Here is a 20,457-nt window from a genome sequence, read left to right as displayed (position 1 = left end):
CTTTCCTTTGCATGCACAAATACTCGTTCCTGCCAACCTGCTGAATGTCTGACTACTCAATTTGTACATACAAATCCTATTTGCATGCACAAATTACCATGCCCCTAAAACTGTGCATTCAAATGTAGAGATCATTTTGAATATCTCCTTCTCGGAGTGCTCCAAACCTCATGTGATCATAAACCAAAAGGGCAAAAGCATAGACTAGTTTCAGACATTCTAGAGGGCCTGCTGTGAGGCCCACATAAAATATCAAGTGCCATATTCCGCCATAATGTAACTCAATCAACTTGAATGGAATTTCACACAGGATAAATACCTCCCCCCCCTGAAATTTTAAGAGGAACGTGTGTGGGGAGGTAGAAAAGTTTATTTATATCTTCAAACACCACTGACATATAGTATTTTTCAAGTAGCTATATTTGGTGTATGCTATTTTTAAAGCAGCTATGTTTAAAAGCAAATTTACTTAAATCTCCACGGCAGTCATACATTATGCAGTATTAAAAGTGAAGGAGTTCTTTGAACCAGAAAACAAAAGACCCTATCATTAGAAGCATACCTAGTATAAGACTTCCATTTTTCAAATGTCAGGCTTTTTAATGTCTGATTATTAGGGTGTTTATTAAAATGAATGGGTGGTCTCAGCACCATTTTCATCTCTGCCTTCTTCTACTCATCTCAGACAACAGCTGCCTGTTCACTTTTGCACACATGTCAATCTCCAGTCATTAGTGCAAGACACACACACCCCCTTCCGTAAGTCACAAGCACGCTGACAGCTCAAAAAAAAAAAGTGCTTGAAATTAAACATTCAATAGTGGGCTACTAGGACATTCATAGCTAAGTGTGCTCAGGCCAAGCCATAACCTGCTCTTTAAATGGGCAGAGATAAATAGACAGCTACTCTTTGCATAAGATAGCAATGCTTCGATAAGCAGAGCTACAGGGCCTGATTTCAAATGATCAGGCACCTAGGGCTACATCCACCGCATATGAACCAACACATAACTGCACGTGGAAATGAGGTCTTTGCACATGTAAAGGGACTATTAGGCGTTTAACTGGAGATTTTCACAGGAAATAACTGAGGGTGCATGCACAATCACACTAAACTAGAGGCTTTTCATAGGAAATTCTGAAAAATTATTTCCCACAAGGAGTTTTCATTTTTTCCAGCAACAAACAAACAACAAAAAGCTGAGATCCAAAAGTCATTTTCAATAAAAACTTTCACTTTGGGGTTTCCTGGTTTTTTGTAGAAAATCAGGAACATTTCTACTCAAATGAAAATTTTCTGCAAAAGTTCTCTTTTTGGTCAAAAAGCCATTTTTCATTTAAAATATGTTGTGATCAGCGCTACAGTAAATGTCAATACAAGTTTGTATGTGGCCCAAAGAATGTGTCCTCTTCAAAATTCAGACCCCTGATGTTTATTCCTTGAAGATTCTTCTGAAATCATAACCAGTTTTTCTACCTCTCACAACTTCCAAAAATATTCTCATTCCCCTCCACAACCCTGTGAGTCACCCACCAGACATGCAACTTTTTCATGCAAGATATGAAGGCTCAATAAGCTCTACTAATAAATATGTGTATAAAAGTCTCTAAGTGTCTGACAACATGCATTTCTGCATGGTGCTGGGCTTTTAATTAATCAAATCATTGCAAATATACTGTGTGTAGGGACAGCGTGGAGCTATCCTCTAGGAAGAAGCAGTAGCAGCGAGTAAAAAGACTTGGAAATAAATTAAGGCTTAAGAGAGTATCTCCAACTTTATTACCATGGTATCACATCTTCTGACTTGCATGTGTAGAAATAATGGGTTTTCCACTCACACCAACACAAAACTGGTAGAACTTCATTGACTTCAGTAAACTTGGGACTAATATTTGGAAGACTTACAAATAACATCATGTAACTTTTGTTATGTGAAGAAACAGCACGGTCTGGAGAATGAGCGTAGGGTTGAGAGTCAGCAGCTCTCAAATTTTAATCCCAGCTGTGCCACAGGCTCACTCTGTGGCCTTGGGCAAGTCACTCCATCCAAGTCTGAGGAAGATTTCTGGGGCAGTTGTGGGTGTTTAGCCCCTCTGAAAATCAGGCCACTTTTACTTCCATGCCTGGTTTTAGGCACCCACATTTCAAAAATCTGGCACTTAGCTGTCTGCCTCCGTTTCCCCATTTGTAAAATGAACATAACACCCACCTAACTTGGATGCTGTGTGGATAATTAGTTTAATCTCTGTACATTGCTTTGGACATGAAACTGCTAAGCATCATCACCACCACCGTAAGTATAGTACAATCTGGGAATCCAACAGGTGCAACTTCTTCAAATGTTTGATTAGAGTTTTCTTTCTCCTACTTACAAAATCAAATGTGTCATCTTCAGAGAGAAAACAAATCTTTGCTCCCGAGTCCATAGCTTACTAGCACATTAGGCTCTTCAGCAGAACGTTGGTTTCAGCAGAAGTGCAGGGGAGAACTACAGGCTAGTATCACTCCTGAAAGAAACTCGCTTCATTGCCTGGTTAAATGCACTTCATTCCCAGTGAATAATCTAGAGCTAGCTTTACTACCTAATACTGATTTATCTCTGCGTCAGTTCTTGTCAGAGTGAAGTTAACACCACGAGGTGCCTGGCAGAAAGCCATTTTCCATGAGACAGACCTTTCTGACTACAAAACCCACTTTCTAATTTGATTAGAGCAACAAAAAAACCAAAAACACATAGCAATAAAAAGAAAACCATTCAATACAGCTTGGCAGAGAGTCTATTTTTAAAGGTTGTTCTTCATTAGGGATGGTGACAGGTGTTTCCACTTTGAGAAACACTATATTTTTAAAATAAAATGTAAATAAATTCAACTTCCTGTTAAGTTTTATACTACAGATATTACTGAACACTAAAAAGAAATGCGATCAACAAGAGAACTTGCATTATGTACCTCTTGCCTCCGAGGATTCATCTCCCGTTATAAACTATTCTCCTTCAAGCTCATATATGGCTCTGCACGGACACAGGAATCTACCCATAAATGTGCAGGATCAGGGCCTTGCTGAAGGGCCACAGCCTCTGGGGTGAAACTCAGCAATGGATTAACAGCATGCAGCAACTCTATCTAACAGTTTAGGCCTGATCCAGCTCCCACTGAGATCACTGGGAGTCTTTTCATTGAGTTTCATGGAAACCGGATCAGGCCCTCATTTAGGCAGGTGGAATGAAATTACCCAAGTCTGGGCTAGATTCCAGCAATAGGGTTAATGCCTCTGCTGTTGCACAGAGTGCCAACAGATCTGAAAGAAGCTGAACAGCCCCCGTTCCCACTGAGGACAAAGGATTTGTGTTGGCTCAGTGCCTCAGAGAAGGGACTCGGCACCCTTCACTAGTTATAATAATGATAAGTGGTCGAGACCTTAGTTTTACAGTTCATCCAAAAGCTGGCACTTGTAACAACTCTGTGCCCACATAATACCATGCTGAGGCATTGGTCAGAACTGAATTAAAAGGAAAAGCACCACCCACTGGATCCCCAGTCCCAATTTCTAACAGTACTTGGATTTTTCCTTAGTGGTCACCCATCCAAGCACATACCAGAGTCAATCCTGCTTAGATCATTCTAAAGCTTGCAGTCATTCCACATGGGGCTGTTCTTGACACTGCATGGTTGCCACTTGTTTTAAAGTCCAATTCTTAGTGTGGGTATTAGAGGCCTTCAGTTATTTCACAGTCAACATGCACCAAGAGAAGCAGCACAATGCACAATTATATGACAAGAAAGACAAACCTTTACACGAATCATCCTCAATGGGCTGTTTGAAAGCTGTTATGTCACTGAAAGTGCAAAGAAATAAAACCACTTTATCCTGTTCATTTCGAATTGGAGCAATTTTCACAAAGAACCAGACAGGTGTCCCTGCAAAAAAAAAAAAAGTTGGTCAATAGTAGACAGAACACTGAATGTGATATTTTTAAAATTTAGACTTTAAAAGAAGCCGTTTGTGACTATTACTGTTTCGCAAACACCCCAAATGTAAAATGACAGAGCAGCTGTGAGGGCAGCTGTAGTCTCAACTCTACCTCTGATTTGTTGTGTGATCTTGGACAAGTCACTTACCCCTCTTTGTGCCTGGAGTTTCCTATATGCAAAATGGTTAAAATAATTTTTACCCACATTTATAAAGTGCTTTGAGATCTACAGATTAAAACATCCCAGGTGCAAAGGCCCAAACCCTGAGACCAGTTGGGCTGTTCTCGGAGCAGAGGACCTGAGTAAGGGGCAAAAGTTATATACCACCTTGATATCATACACCCCAGCATTGGGATGGCTGGAGGTCAGTTTGGCTCTAAGTTACGTCTACCTGCAAGAGTCCCCCGGGGCCATTCTGGCAGTCAGGGAGGACCGAAGTACAGTCTTGGTCCAGCCATGCCCCCAATGCCAGGAGCTGTGAGGAGGATGGCACTGGACTGGCTATGCTAGCTCTGTGTTACCGGAAGATTCCTCTGTGCAAAGGAAACATTCTGCTGGCCACTCAGGCCATCTCAACGTCTGCTCATTCTGATGATGCTCTCACTTACCCCAGTATAAAGCAGGAATAACTCCAGTGAAGTCAATGGAGTTACATCAGAATGCAAGTGATGAGGATTGGGCCCACAGATTGTGACGAAGAGTGACACTTCAATATAGCTGTGCTTTGGTAATTACCTAAATGGATTAAGTGCTAATGACAGCTCTGAAGATTGGAGTCGTCTGCTTATCACAGTAAAGATATCACACAGAAAGCAGCCATACCAGCTGCTCTGCCAGAGTACTTCAACTATGACAGACAAACAGACCATCTCTATAGGGGAGAGGGTAATTCAATCTCCAGGTCCATTTAATCCCTGGTGTTTCTGCTGAGGCTGCCAAAATGATGTCAATTATAGTAATGGGGTCCCTGTCCACTAGCACCAGTACTGACCTCAACAGACTCGTTTCACACAAACCACAGCTGTCAGATGTTCGAGACTTTTGGGTATTAGCAGGCTGAAGGGCTCAAACAGAGCCAATATGTGCCCATACACCATACCAGCTCCTCCGTGAAGCTAGTCTTTCCCCCCAGAATCTCAGCTTTCTTCTAAAAAGAAAACGTACATCTCCAATGGTTATGGTTGTGACAGAAACCTCAAGAGGGTGAACCAAGCGTAACCCATGCAGAGCTGTCCAAGTGATGCTGCAGAGAGTCTGGAACATTAGCTCTAAGAGGTGTGAGCTGTCCCATTCATATCAGTGAGGAGTCAACCAAGCTACCTAAAGATGGTGATTTAGAAGTCAATACTTACTTCACTGTGCATGTAAGAAATCAAAGGGCGGATTCACAGATCTACATAATTCACTGAGAGAGAGGTCCCATGTTGGTGTCACTTGTTGGTGTCACAGTGAGTGATGCTCGGGAGATACTACTAGTTATTTCCTCAGCCCTAGGGGCCTAGCACAGCCCATGGGTATATTTAAGCCCACAGAGGGTAGCCAAGTTTTAGAAGCCCAATGGAGCTCAAAGAGCTGCACAATTATATTTTGACCATCTGCACTACCTACAGCAAGTAGCATCTCATTTTTACACCTCACATGGGTGGAGCTTATTTTGTGGGTGGAGCCTGGAAGAGAACCACCTCTTCTCCACCATATGACCCCCTACCTAGGTTCATTTGGTTCTAGCAACCTGAAGATGAGAGAGGCATATCGCTTTATCTATCAGCTGAACTATCCAGGTTTTATTTCAGAGTACAGACTGTATTTACATGATAGTCCATAATTCAGTCAGATGTTAGTAATGACTGTGGCTACTCACGGCTCCCAGAGGAGCACAAGGCCCTCAGGAAGTTCACAAATTGTTCGTTGAAATAAGCAACTGGCAATTTTCCCACTGTGCTAATGGGTATGAAGCATGGTGCTCTTGATGCATCACCCAGCCTTCCCCCAGCCTCTGCATGTAGCAGTCTTCCTGGGCCACTGAAGATAAAACTCAGAGGCCCATAGACAGTTTCCGTGAATGAAACTCAAATCTATAACACATCCCGCTGTGCCTGGATATTGCAGGCAGCTTCAGACATCGAACAAGCTTCCAGACCATATGTGCTGCAAGCCCTGTGAACTTCAGGGTAACTGAATGATGGAGTCTCTGATTCAAAAAGCGTGGTAAGCCAACAGATGGACTTTGAGTTACTGAAGGCCATCTGGGGAGAAGTGTTGGAGCTATAGAAATTTAAGGGCTCTATATGAAGAAAGGCACTAAAGTGCCTGAGCAAGCCTTAAACAAATAAATAAAACCTGAAGCAGTTACAAAATAGTGACAACAGAATAAATGCCCCAGTAAAAATCATTAGCAAGTTATTAATTAACCTAAAGAGTCTCATCTACAGAGAAGCCAGTATCTTTTTGTAACATTTTTTCCCTTTGCACTCACCTTTCTATACTTTGATCCTTTCTTAGCCACAGCCCTAACTCCCACCCAGTTTACCATGCATGTGTATTCCTTCATCCTTTCCCATCTGGCCTTCCTCCTACCTTCATGCATGCATTATCCCCAGTATGACCAAATGCACATCCAGCTCTCCACCACGCACCTTCATTTGTTCCATCACACCCCATGTGCATACCCACTCACTTGTGTTCCAGCTTCTCCTACTCCTTTGCATACTTAGGGCATGTCTACTGTGCAGCTGGAAGGGAGCCAATCTCCCCCGATAGCCAGCGGTTACTAGCTTTTTGCACGAATGTTTTCTTTCATCCAGAAGCACCCCAAATTGCCTTGTTGCACTGCAACCTATTGCCATGGTGCTAGGCTTACTTTTAAACCTTCATAGTATTTAGGTGGTGTCGTATACCCAGTTTCACCTCCACCTGTCATTTCTAAAACACCTTGGCATTTAGATATTGTATAAAAGCTAGAGAAAATAGTGGGTTCTCTCCAGAAAAGACAGGCAATTTACCCTCCTGCTCTGGTTTAAACATTGGCTTCTTCTCTAGTACATGTTGCTTTTTTCTAGTGCTTTGGTTCTACAGAGGGACAAATTATTGAAAAGGTGATTTTTACAACATAAGCTGAATGAGGCAAGGGAATTTTCCTGCTTGGAGGCTATACCAGCCCATGGGTTTCTATCGAAAAGGTTCTCACTATGGCTCCCGCAGTTTCATGTGTGTGTTCTTTCAATAACAACATGCCACATGAAAGTAACTGCTGGGGCTGGTCTCAGAAGAAGAATCTCTGAGACAGTGTGAGCTCTTTCTAAGGGCTTTATAGATCAGTACCATAACCTTGAATTGGATTTGGCAGCGAACAGGAAGCAAACGCAGTCTGTAGCATTCCTACGTAACATGCTTTGATCAGCTATTTCCTCCTCGTGACCTAGCGCACCACATTATGCGCCAGCTGCAGTTTCTTACTGAACGTTTTATTGTGAGCCAGGTAGAGTTTCTAGCTCTCGGTATCTAGGCCAGCAACAGCAGGGAACAACCAAATCTTCTTGCTGGCCAGAAATGAAAGGAGGTGCTTTTAGTAACTGCCATTATTCAGGTATCCTTTGGAGCACCACTAGGACAGGATGGCACACGCCTGGGACTTCCCATGGCAAAACATGTTCACGGTCACAGAGCTGGTCTGGGTAAACCCTACTCCATTTCTGGAGCTATATGTAAATAGCAACAGCAAAGATTATTGAATGGAAAAATCCTTTTAAGTGATTCAGTCCATCGCTGGAGATAACACACAGAAGTTCCCAGTGCTTTGTCCAGTCTCATTTTAAATGTCTCTGGGGCTAGGAGACAGGTACCAGGTAGAGGAATTTATATAATAAAGTGAGGTGTGCTCATTTGCAAATGGTTACCCACAATGCTCTTGCTGCTCAGAGGTAACTGATAGCAGGTCTGAGATCTAAGTTGTAGGAAACATGGAAAGGTTTGGGTGAGCTTGTGGCTGTACCGAGTTCTTTTCTGCAGCCTGGTGTAATTATCAGAAGAATTTTACTTTTTAAAAACATTCAACAGTTTATTTTAATATTAAACATGAAAGCTCTGAGTGTAAACTAGTAATAAATCAGGCCAGAAACAAGGATTTCAGCCTCTAAACAGGGAGACCCCACCCTATCAGAGTCAAAGCTGACGTCTCCGCTCAGCCAGACAGTCACTAGTGGCTCAGAAATGCCTCTTTTAATGCAGTGTTATTTTCAGATCCAGTCCACAATTTACACCTGCTGAGGCACATCTGCCGGCCTGATTTTTCAGAGCTCTTGTAGCTACCTGAGGGGAAATTCTCCTCTCGCACCGCTCTGCGCTGACGTATGGCTGCGTATGGAGGCATAGACTGTTTAGCAGCATCTCTAATAGTGCAACTACTTTCACTGATGTTTTGTTTTTAGTCTTGGCAAATGCTCTTCCTGGTGAAGATCAATGATAATGCCAGGACACAAACGATGAAGTAAACCCTCCTGAGCCAGGTTGACTTCTGTTATATTGGAATCAACGGTGAAGGAATCCAGTGCCTGCTTAATGGAATAGAATCAATTTTGTGGGGGAAAGGAATGTGAAGAGACAGGATGGTATTGTGGATAAGGTACTGATCTAGGTCTCGAGAGAGCTAGGTCAGTTCCCAGCACTGGCCTGGACAAGTCACTTCATCTGTTTGCGTCCCCATTCTCCAAATGTAAAAATGGGAAAAACAACACTTCCTTTCTCCTTTTTTTCCTGTCTTGTCTATTTGGATTGCAATAGCTTTAGGGCAAGACTGTCTTACTCTGGCTAGGTACAGTGTTTAGCACAATGAGGCCTGATCTTGACTGGATCCCCTGGATGCTAATGTTCTGCAGAAGTGAGGCAGAAGCTCCCAAGTTCTCTTGTTGCTTCTCACACTGTTTACAGTGCTGTAGCCACATCACTTCCTTTCTCTGCCTGGTTGTGCTCATTGGACAGTAGGAGACACTAAAGGTGACTTAGGTCAGCGTAAAGGACCTGGAAGTGTAGACACATACATTAACAGGTTGACTTAAGGTGGCTTCCATCGACCTAATGCTGTAGTGTAGACCAGGCCTAAGTATCTACCTCCATGGGCACCATGAGGATTAATTTATGTTTCAATATGCAGTCTGACCTCCTTCAGTGAATAGTGCTAAGTAGGTGTAAAATACTGTGTTAGCTGTAAAAAGCCTAATTTAAAAAAAAATCATTCTAGGCAATGTTTATCTTTTGACAGAGTAAAACAAGATTGATGTGTAAACACGATGGAAATCATGTTTGATGGCAAAGATGGTGTTACTGAATTGGTAACTTTGGAGAAAAACAGCACTCACAAAGACAACTTTCAGACAAAGTTCCAATCACACACTCAGACAAGAAGGTATTACTTTGGTAGCTTTTACGTCCAAACACTATGGTGCTGGAAAGGCTAGAGCCCCATGCAATATCTTCATCAATTACAGTGTGCAGTGAAGCAGACAGCTGAATTTCAGTTACTTAAGAAGTACAGCGGACCTTTACATTCTCCCCCTCAATATTTCACTAATGCGCTATCATTTTTACATTGTTTCTCAACCTGGCAGAGGCCGTGTATTTTGCCCAACCTTAATTAAACACACAAACAATTTAACCGCGTGAAATCAGTTAGGGGGCTAGGCAAATGACATTTTCAATACAAGTTTTAACTATGAATAGAGAGGAGTATCTGACATTTGACTATGTAAGGTAAATGCTCAAGCCTTACCATAGATTTTACCTCTGAACAAGCAGTGTGCACTGAATGAGAACCACCCAGCTTAGTGTCTAGCAGCACTCAGCACAGTGTGGTTATATTGATAGACTTTATGGTGCCATTTCCAGTGCTTTACAAGCACTGCCTTCACATTTTCTGCACTAGGTGCCACTTTACACTAGTAAATAATGGGTCAATAGGTCAGATCTTTACATGGTAAGATAAAGAAAAACAAATTTCAGCTCCCTAAAGGTGAAGTCTCTGGACGCAGAGGTTACTCGAGCGTGCTAGAATCCTGAAGGGTTACTAAAGAACAGAACTTGGTTTGGAACATGCTCCCCTACTGCCAGTGCTAGTCCAATGGGGGCCCTACGCAGGAATATTTTGCGGGGGGTTGCCCCACACTCAGCCCATATTAATAATTAATAGGGGGGTCCCCCCTTGAGCTGATCAGTGCCCTAAGCAATTGTTTAGTCTGCTTACGCCTATTGCCAGCTCTGAGTACTACAGCCATTTGCTATGATTTATGTTACATGAAGTTCCGATGTGCTGTAGGGGACTGGAAGATGGGTAAACCTCCAGATTTCCCTTGCTTTTGCTTCAGATAAAAGAAACGAGGGAAGTTATCGGAAAGTGGCTCCACAGTGACTACATTAGAGAAATTGTTTGATGGTAGCTCATTCTTGCAAACACATTATCCAGGTAAAGTTGCTGTTGGGGACACTGGGCATGGCCACTAGGTAACTCGAGGGGATGGAAGACCATGAGTGTCGATGAAGCCCCCTCGCAGTAGGCCCAAGTGTCCTTGGCCCCCCCCATGGATACTTAGGGCAGCTTGCTATTGGATAAGTACGCTGAAGAAAGGATGTATAAAACCATGTGTAACTTCCTGCTCTGTGTCCAGGATTTGAGATTGTATTCTCCCTGTACCTTCTTTGAAGCTTCAAATAAACTTTTCTGCTTCTCCACCCCGTTGTGATTATTGGGTGACGCACACCGGGCAACGAACCCCTGCTGTTGCTTGCCTCTGGCACTGGGTGCCGGCAACATTGCCATGGTCAATGGGGACTTGGTTTATCAGTTTTATGAGTCCTAGCCTGTGACAGAAGGCTGGGAACCAACAGCTGAGCCAGCACTCTGGTCACTTAAACACCTATTAATTTCCCCCAGGGTGGACCTGGCAGGGCCAAATTAATGGATTAGAAGGGCTGGTGGAGGACTACCAAGAGAAATGGCCTGTTAACACAGGAAGTATAAGGCAGCACAGGAAGGAGGGGAGGGTGGGGAGAGAGAGGCAGGAAGGAGAGATCTCTGGGTAGAGAGATCTCTTCCCTCTCCTCGGCAGAGAACTGAGGAGAGACTGAAACTAAATAACATGGTGTATGGATTGGTAAGGTAGGGGAATAGCAAATGTAAACAAAACACCCCAGCACAGTTTAATAACTGAAGGCCTCAGAGTCTGTGTAGACAGATCAGACAGGAGCAGGGTGTCACCTGGTGACATAGCCGTATTAGTTTGACCTTCCTGAGATGAACTGAAGTTAGGCGTATGCAGTGATGAGCTGTCAAAATCTTAACATCGGGTTCCTTCCTCACCCCACGAGGGGGTCGTTGCCGACTCCTGCCCCATCCAACCCCCTGCGTTCCTTGACGCCCCCCCCCGGACCCCTGCCCCATCCACCCCCCTCCCCTGTCCCCTGACTGCCTCCAGAACCAAGCAGGAGGGTCTCGTGGGCCACCATAGTGGGTGCCCACCCCACCCCTAAGAGCCAGAGGGACCTGCCAGGGTGTGAGGTGGGGAGTCCCGGAGGTGCTTACCTGGGGCAGCTCCCAGGAAGCATCTGGCAGGTCCCTCTGGCTCCTAGGGGCGGGGAGCGTAACTAGGGGGGGAGCTGGGGGAGCGGCTGCTCCCCCACTGATCACATCAAAAGTGGTGCCGTAGGCACCAACTCCAGGAGTGCTCCAGGGCTGGAGCACCCACGGGGAAAATTTGGTGGGTGCAGAGCACCCACCGGCAGCTCCCTGCCCTGCGCCCAGCCCCAGCTCACCTCACCTCTGCTCCGCCTCTGAATGCACCGCCCCGCTCTGCTTCTCCGCCCCCCTCCCCTGGCTTCCTGCGAATCAGCTGTTTGGCGGGAAGCCTGGGAGGGCTGAGAAGCAGGTGGCAGCTTCCCGCTCAGGCTGAGGGTGGCGGAGGTGAGCTGGGGCAAGGAGCAGTTCCCCTGCGCACCCCCCCGGCTTACCTGCTGCAGCGTGGGCGGCCCTCCTCGCACCCCCCCCACCCCAGCTCACCTCCACCTCCCTGGGCCTGAGTGGGAAGCTGCAGCCTGCTTCTCAGCCTGCCCCAGCTTCCCGCACAAACAGCTGATTCGCAGGAAGCCTGCGGGGGCGGAGAAGCAGAGCGGGGTGGTGCGTTCAGGGGAGGAGGTGGAGGTGAAGTGGAGGTGAGCTGGGGCCAGGGGTAGGGCGGGGAGCTGCCAGTGGGTGCTCTGCACCCACCAAATTTTCCCTTTGGGTGCTCCAGCCCTGGAGCACCCATGGAGTCGGCGCCTAAGGCGCCACTTTTGTCCGGTTAAATTTAGAAGCCCTTTTAGAACCGGGTTGTCCCTCACAGAACAACTGGTTCTAAAAGGGCTCCTAAATTTAACAACCGGTTCTAGCGAACCGGTGCAAACCGGCTCCAGCTCACCACTGGGCGTATGTATTTTACAGGGAATGAAAGGGAGTGGGTTTGTGATATAACAAGACATTGGGTTAGAATCACAGCTAGATAATCCTCAGCTATGCCAATTTATAGCAGCTGAGAATGTGACCCACTGTGACTCTTCCTTCATTTTCTCCACCCTCTGCTCCCATACAATGGTTTGGACCAGTTCATAAATCACTACGTGGTCTATGCTGCAAACACTACAGGCCTACTGCACCTTGCTACCTATGGTTCTGCTTAAGTCTGCTGGGCAAAATTCACCTGGTGCAGAGGGTGAGCACAAGCCCTATCCCTGTTTCAGTGATTTTAACCCTGTAGAAATTGGAGGGGAGGGGGGATTTCACCCTATAGAAAGCACTGTACTTATTTATATGCATGAGCAGAGTCTGACCCCAAGTCACTCTTTTGGGCTTATATACCATTCTGTGTACTACCTGAGTGCCTTCTTGTGCATTGAGAGATGTACAATGGAAAAAATAATTTCATTAAACTTAATAAGCAGATAGCAATACTGGTGAAATTCACTCTACCCACATACAACCAGGCATCAGGTTGTACACAAGTGAAAAGCACAGGATCCAGGGAGGTGAAATCCAGCCTCCCAACACAATAGCCACTACTTCAGCATATGTGCTGGAATATCAGTCACAGCTCCTCTGAACCACTTGGGAGAATACCAGGGCTGCCTAATCACAGAGCTTGTCGCCCATCCCTTGGCCTACCCCTTTGCGGGCCTAGCCAGAGCTGGCACAGGCACCCCTTTAGGAGGAGACTCCCCTCTATAGCTGCAGCCCATCTCACCTTTCACAATGCTTCAGCGTGGTCTGTAAGCAGTACAAAGGTCCTTGCTCAGACCTGCACACCGGGAGAACATCTGTATCTGCTTATGGATGTGAGTGATTACAGTAAAATCCCTTCCTAGACCAAAAAACAACAGCACCCTCCGTATGCAGCTGAAGAAAAGCTATGTAATCTGAAGGTTTCTGTTAGCAGGAGGGAATCTTCCTCATTAAACTCCAGTAAAACTACTAAGCAGTATATTTTGCCTCTCAGGCTGGTGTGTTTAATCCTGTAACTCCTATGTCTTTGCTCCTAAAAGTCTAGGCCAGTCTTCACTACTACAGCAATCTTCCTTTGAGGCGGCACCACCACATACTGGATAGTGTCCATTTACTATACAAAAATGCCTTTCTAGCTGTTCAAATTTGGACAAAAACTTAGGCAAGTAAAGTACAGTCTTACAAAACCTAATACATAGTTGTTTCTGCTGCAAGGGAAGCAATGGAATAAAAGACAAACCTGCCCCTGCATTGTTCATAACCCAAATCCTAGAGCGTTGCATTAAGGTGTGGGAACCAGGAAATGAAACAGACGAGAAGTTACAAGTGTAATTTACTCATCCATTTTCATCTTCACACTGAGAGAAACGTAAAAAGCAAAACATACGCTTCAAAGAGTGAAGAGTAAATTAACACTCAAATGGCTTTAAAAGTTGAATCTAATGGTATCATTGAGAACAGAGTATATTGGGCCAGATTCTCAGCTGCTGTAAATCTGCACAGCTCCCTTGACTTCAATGCAGCTGCAATCATTGCTTTAATTTTCCTTAAACATTCAGAACATTGACACCACTGCAAATCCAGCTTTAATAAAATAATGGCATTAAACTGTTTGAGCTTTTTCCTGAAGTTACTGTAAGCCTGTGTGTTGGCTCTGGGAGATCTAGGTTTACAAATTACCTTCAGGGGGCCAACTTCTCCCCTCATATCCACCAGTGCCCCTCCACTGGGTTTCACCAGTGTAACTATGAAGAAAATGTGGTCTCTTTACGCCCAAAATTTTAACTGCTTGCACTTCATCTGTAGACTTTCTGCAGTTACTGTTCTATAAAGCAATATCTTAAATAACCTGAATATGTTTCCACATATATATGCTGCACAATTAAGACCCCAGCATACAGTGCTATGAAATCCTCTCCAAACCTTAAAGTTCAGTGAAGAGTAGTACTCCTGCATACTTATTTAGAGAAAAAGTACCAACACATGCTAACATGAAGGCAGGATACAGACTCACTGTCTTTAGGATACATCATAAAATGCTAGCGGCTAAGTCATAATTGTGAACCAGCGTAGGCTCACAGCCATTCTGTACTAGCGCAGTGATGGTATGAACTTGCCTACAATGACCACTTTTTTTTTTTTTAATGCTGCTAAGTAAATATTGACATCAAGTCGCTGCTTTTGAGATTGTGGTGTCAGCAGTCTATGCCAACCCTGGTTAAATTATTAAATGACTTCCATCTATTGACTATACACCTTCTCCTGCTTCCATTTAAAAATCAATGGTTTAGGATCAGGACATACATCTCCCAAAACTGGAGTGTGAGCAGAGATGGGATTACCATTCACAAAGCCATCATGTATGAAATGCATGTCAATACGCTGATTTGTCCACACTACCCACTTATGATACATCTGAAAATTTTGCTTTGTATTCCTTGTTTCCAGCTGGTAAGTTACATTTAAAAGGAGCTAAGAATACATTAATTAAATGCAGAGCTAGTCTACACTTTTCAAACAAAATTGTTTAATGGTCTTTTTTCTAAAACAAATTTTAATTTTTTCAAAATATTCCGTTTATTCAGTAACAAAAATAGAACTATTTAATTTTTCTGCCCCCCCCCCATTTCAGTGGCTAGGAGGGGAAAAGCCAACAAAAAGAGCAAAAAACAGGTAAAAACAAAGGAAGAAAACAGGAGGAATAAAATTTTAAAAAAAAGATGTGTTCAAAGCCAAAACTTTGTTGTGAAAAGTTTCAGAGGAAAAACTGTCCTTTTCAAAACCTGCTGAATGAAAGTTAATTTGAAAGTTTCCACATTTTTCATGCAATAGTCACCATTGTTTGATCAGCTGTACTTCAATATTTAACCAATATTAATTTTCCAAATAAGCAACTGCTGTATTTACACAGGCCTATTATGTGATCACAAATGGAGGCTGGGGGTGCAGGGGAGAAAGGGTTGTGGTCTATGTAATAATGAAGCGGGGCGAGGGGAAGGTTAGCCACAAGACAACCTCTCTTTTAAGAGGCAGTCCATGCTATGAAAATATTTGAGAACCTCTGCCTTCTATGTTACATCTTGGTTCTAGTGATGTACAGGTTCTCTCTCAAGGTCTGTCTCACAGTAGACCAGGTATCTCTAATATGACTAATGAGGTTGAAAAATGTACAGCTTTGTAATCAGGGGTCTGTGTTACATACTAAAAAGCAATAGGAAACAAGATCTATTGGCCTCTAAGAAGTGGGATCCTTCATTAAGTTACGCCAGTGTGCGGTCATTTACCTAGATCTTCACTAGAGTTAAATACCAGATTTAACGGCTGCCTCTTCCCTGCGCCTCCCTTCTCCAATGGCCTGAAAGTCCTTCAATGCAGCAGACCCACCACAGTGCCACTTTTTTGACCTGGCAGGTGATGAAGAGTCTGCACAGGAGAATGTGCTCCTCTCCTTATGGCTGTGTGCATGGGAGGGCTGGAGACAGGGAAGTGCTCGGTGCATCCCCCACAATGTGACTGCTTTAAACCTGCATGGGGGGACAGCAAGAGTCCCCAGATGTGACTATAGCCCATACGCTGCAGCACTGACAGAAGAGTGGCTGCATAGCCACTCAGTGCCGAGTCACTGGTTAATTGAAAGACGCCTCCTGCCTCCAGCCCCTCTTGGATACCTTGACAACTGCTCATTTACTTGGCTTTGCATGCATGGAGGGGAGCTGTATTTGTCCCTGTGGCTGCTATTTTCAGCCTAGCAAGACTAGGAGGGATAGCTCAGTGGTTTGAGCATTGGCCTGCTAAACCCAGGGTTGGCCAGCATTGGCCTGCTAAACCCAGGGTTGTGAGTTCAATCCTTGAGAGGGCCATTTAGGGATCTGGGGCAAAAATTGGAAATTGGTCCTGCTTTGAGCAGGGGGTTGGACTAGATGACCTCCTGAGGTCCCTTCCAACCCTGATATTCTATGATTCTAAGACACAGGTAAACACCGGAGGCAGATGACACTGAGGAATGAAAGAATCACAAATGCTCAGCATTATTCAGCTGGTGCACATGGCTTTTCTAGTGATTGGTATTAGTAAGGCTGTGCTCCAGGAGAGCACCCCAAGCCATGGTGCATTCTCAGATGGAACAGTGCCTCAGACTGCACGGTAACAGGCAGCAAAACCAGAGGCTGGAGATTGGAAAGAAAAATAAGGTGGTTTGAGGATTATTTTGAAATGACGACAAAGGCCAATGAAGTGACATCAGCAGCCTTATAGGACTGATTAGATTCTTTTAGAAAACAAAGGACTGAGTGCATCCACAGATTGGCACTGGCATACAAAGCCCTTATTACGAGGGCCCTACCAAATTCACAGCCATGAAAAACATGTCCCGGACCATGAAGTCTGGTCTCCCCCCATGAAATCTGGTCTTTTGTGTGCTTTTACCCTACCCTATACAGATTTAATGGGGGAGACCAGTGTTTCTCAAATGGGGGGTCCTGACCCAAAAGGGGATTGTGGGGGCACATGGTTATTTTAGGGGGGTTGCGGAAGTAAGGCAGGCCATCCTTACTTCTGCGCTGCTACAGGTGGCGGCTTTGCCTTCAGAGCTGGGCTCCCAGCCAGCAGCTGCTCTCTGGCCACCCATCCCAGAAGTAAGGGTAGCAAGACTGCAAAATCACACACACACACACACTAACCTTGTGACTACCACCCCCGCACAACTCCTTTTTGGGTCAGGACCCCTGTAATTACGACACCATGAAATTTCAGATTTAAATAGCTGAAATCATGACATTTACGATTTTAAAAATCCTATGACCGTGAAATTGACCAAAATGGACTGTGAATTTGGTAGGGCCCTACTTATTACCTTTCAGTGGCCTATGTGAAGTGACTGATTCTCTCAGATGGCTACCCCACAGCTGGCACTAATTGGCAGTTTCAGCAGAGAGACCAAGGACCAACTCTGCAGGGAGACTGGATTACCCTTCTCCATTGAGCTGGTTCCTGTAGGTCAAGGCTGAAGTGCATTGGCGAGACAAAATAGGGAAGGTTACATTACTTACAGAACAAGTACAATACAGGCTGGTGCAAAGAGGTGATCTCCTCCCCATTAAATGAGACAGTCAGCAGAGGTTCTTGCCTGGGAGCCTCCTGGATTTAAATGGGAAGCAGCTGCTAGCAGGGTTCTCTATCAGGGGTCTTTCCCCAGGGACAGATTCCCTCACTGATCTGACAGAGCCCAAATTTGTTAAACACCTGGGCTAGCTACAAAGCTAATCTTTTTAATTGGATATTTGGGACAGAGTTGGGTTGGTGGATTGCAAGCTGGAACCTCCGTAGGTTTGTATTTAAAGAGGTCAGGTTGGTTGGGTGGGTTTTGTTGTCATTATGGGATAGTCCATGTAGTATTATTTATTGAATTCTAATGTTGACATGCTGAAGTATTGTTCTGGAAGCTGAAGTAGTTGCAATATAAGTGTGAGCAAGTGAAGGCCCTCAATCCTGCAATGTGATGCATGTGGGCAGACCCCTAAGCTCTTGTCTTGGCTGGGACTCTGTACAGGTAAAAGGGTTTGCCCTTGTGGATCAGACTGCGGAATCAGGTATTAACATTAATTTAATAAGACTGCAGTCTTCCAGGCTGGCAAACTGGCAGCTTTCACCAATATTAAAAACCACACACCCACCACCACCACTCCCCCGCCCCCCACTTTACCTAAAACACAAAAAAACAACTTACTGTTCTTTTTGTACATCAAGATTTCAAAGGAATTCATTTCGTAGTTCTCAAAAGTTTGCCGCACCTTGTCAATTGTGTCTTTGTCTGTCAGCTCCCCATACATAAAACTGCAAACAAACCAAGGAATTCAAGTAAGATATTGGAGAGACGTACAAAGCCATTTACTTACGGCGTGAAAGAGGGCCTAGACAAAAATTGCCCTTGTTTGATGGTGTCCTATTATTTCACCTGCAAAGCATAACTGACAGATGCATCCTAGGGAAATTAAAGAGAAAAATGGAACAAACAGACTTTTTTCTCAGGGGACAACACAACACTACAAGTTATTTAATAGAAAGTAAATCTGCACTCAAATACCTGCAGGTGCTGCTTTTTTGCATAACTTCTGCTCTGTGATATCCTGATAGCTTGCAAAATCCATCATTGCTGTATACAATGGGCCAATCCACTATCTGGGCATTACCCAAGACAAAATTAGTATCTGTTTGAAAGAACACATTGGTTAGACAGTTAGATAGCTCTGTGGCTGCATTCCTATATATATTTATTTGTTTGGGGCCCAATCCCACTCACTTTACTCACATAGTATTCCTACTGACGTCAACAGGATTATTTGCAGATTAAATTTACTTTACTTGCATAAAGCCTGAGTGATTGGACTTTATGCAGGTAAAATATAGGGTATGGGGAGGTGAATCCCATCCCCAATCCAGGGCTAATATGGGATTACAGCATTGCTCCTCTTTCCCCTCTCTCCTCCCCTCTCCCCCGCCATTCACCAATCCAGCTCTACCCACTGGATAAGTGACCAAGACCTTTGTGCAACAGTTGTCTGGCATGTGCTCTGAATTTGGATTCAGTGGCCCCTCCTATTGCCTTCACCCTTTGCTGTTGTCGATTCTGACCTAGCTGGGACTGATGCAAACACCTTTTTCCATGGCATACAGGGCCCAGAGCCCCACTAGCAGATTGAACATGGTACTTAAGGGCAGGGCCAGATTTACATTTTTGCACCTGTAGGCACAGAATCTTCAGCGCCCCCACCCGCAGATGACCTTCGTATTGCACCCAGTTTTAGAGAGGTAATGTGCCCCTAGAATGCTGGGACCCCTAGGCATATACCTACTGTGCCTAATTGGAAATCCGGCCCCGTTTAAGGTCCTTTTGCGGGACATCCATGCCATGGTGAATCTTACTCAGCAGGAATATAGTGAGCAGAATTCAAGCCTCAATGCTTACTACTGCTTTTGTAGAATTAATGTATCATTCAAACAATTAGCACATTGACTATTGTACATACAGCCAGATTCTCCACTGCCTGGGACCTTGCACAGCCAGCCGCATCTGCACAAAGTGAGATAAAAAACACTATGCTCCACTCACTCATGCAGAGGAATCTAATTTGCTCTCATTTTAGCACTGACTTCTCGCAGGTATCAATGATGACACAAGGAGCCAGGCAGGGAAGAATCAGGCCCATCACCATTATGCAGGGTGGCTAGACACCCAAGTGAAATTAAACAAAGAACAAAAAGGGTTATCTAGGTCTCCATATTTGTATTTAAAGCACACTCTGGCCGATAACGTATTTATGGCAGTCATCAATGATTCCTGAAAGTAAAAGTCTAAAGACAATTTAACTATTAATTGCGGGTGGGATTTTTTTCCTTTTCAAAATTTTGTAGCAAGCATAAAATGGGTTTAAATATAAAAAAAAAAAAAGTTCTTTATCCACTTACTTTCATTGCCCAATCCTACTTGCAATAGAAGTATCTGTATACACACTTTAGAGTGAAATATATTGGTAACAGATCTGCAGGACATCTTAACTTCTTTGTTTCTCACAACCATTTTAAATACCATGGCTTTTCTTAGGCAAAGCACCTTGTTCCAGAAGCACCACATGTACGTTACCCTCACTATGATTCACTAAAATAGTTATTTCTTCTTATTGTTTTTGCCTGAATCAAGTACTTTTGAGATTTTTTTTTTCGACTACGAACACTGCACTGTATCTTGTCTGGATACATTTTTTAAAAATCCATCAGGAAACAAAAAGCAGCAGTGAAATATGCAAATATGAACTTCAGGTCACATTCTGTCCCAGCATCAATGATTTTGATGACTTTGCCCATTCATTTTAGTTTGACTATCATCTCTTCTTCCCAAAAAGGAAATTCTACTCCCGGAGCTATGTACAGGAGAGCCTATTAATTTATAGGGTGGCTCTCCCCAGGCA

The 20,457-nt window shown here is 44.2% G+C and overlaps 1 protein-coding gene across 2 annotated transcripts in view; it reads right to left on the bottom strand.

Annotated features, from left to right (window-relative positions):
- KCNH1 (potassium voltage-gated channel subfamily H member 1) overlaps positions 1-20,457 on the bottom strand; it is a 308,739-nt gene that overhangs the window by 274,467 nt on the left and 13,815 nt on the right. For both annotated transcript variants that reach the window (XM_074949315.1, XM_074949316.1), the window contains 3 exons: positions 18,576-18,699; positions 18,219-18,325; positions 3,793-3,921 (listed from right to left, as the gene is read on the bottom strand). In XM_074949315.1, coding sequence (XP_074805416.1) covers positions 3,793-3,921; positions 18,219-18,325; positions 18,576-18,699 — 360 coding nt within the window. The remainder of the gene's footprint in view (positions 1-3,792; positions 3,922-18,218; positions 18,326-18,575; positions 18,700-20,457) is intronic.

The sequence above is a fragment of the Natator depressus genome, chromosome 3 (genome assembly GCF_965152275.1).
Source record: "Natator depressus isolate rNatDep1 chromosome 3, rNatDep2.hap1, whole genome shotgun sequence".
In the NCBI taxonomy this organism is placed as follows: Eukaryota; Metazoa; Chordata; order Testudines; family Cheloniidae; genus Natator; species Natator depressus.
This window is presented reverse-complemented; position numbering and strand designations above follow the sequence as displayed.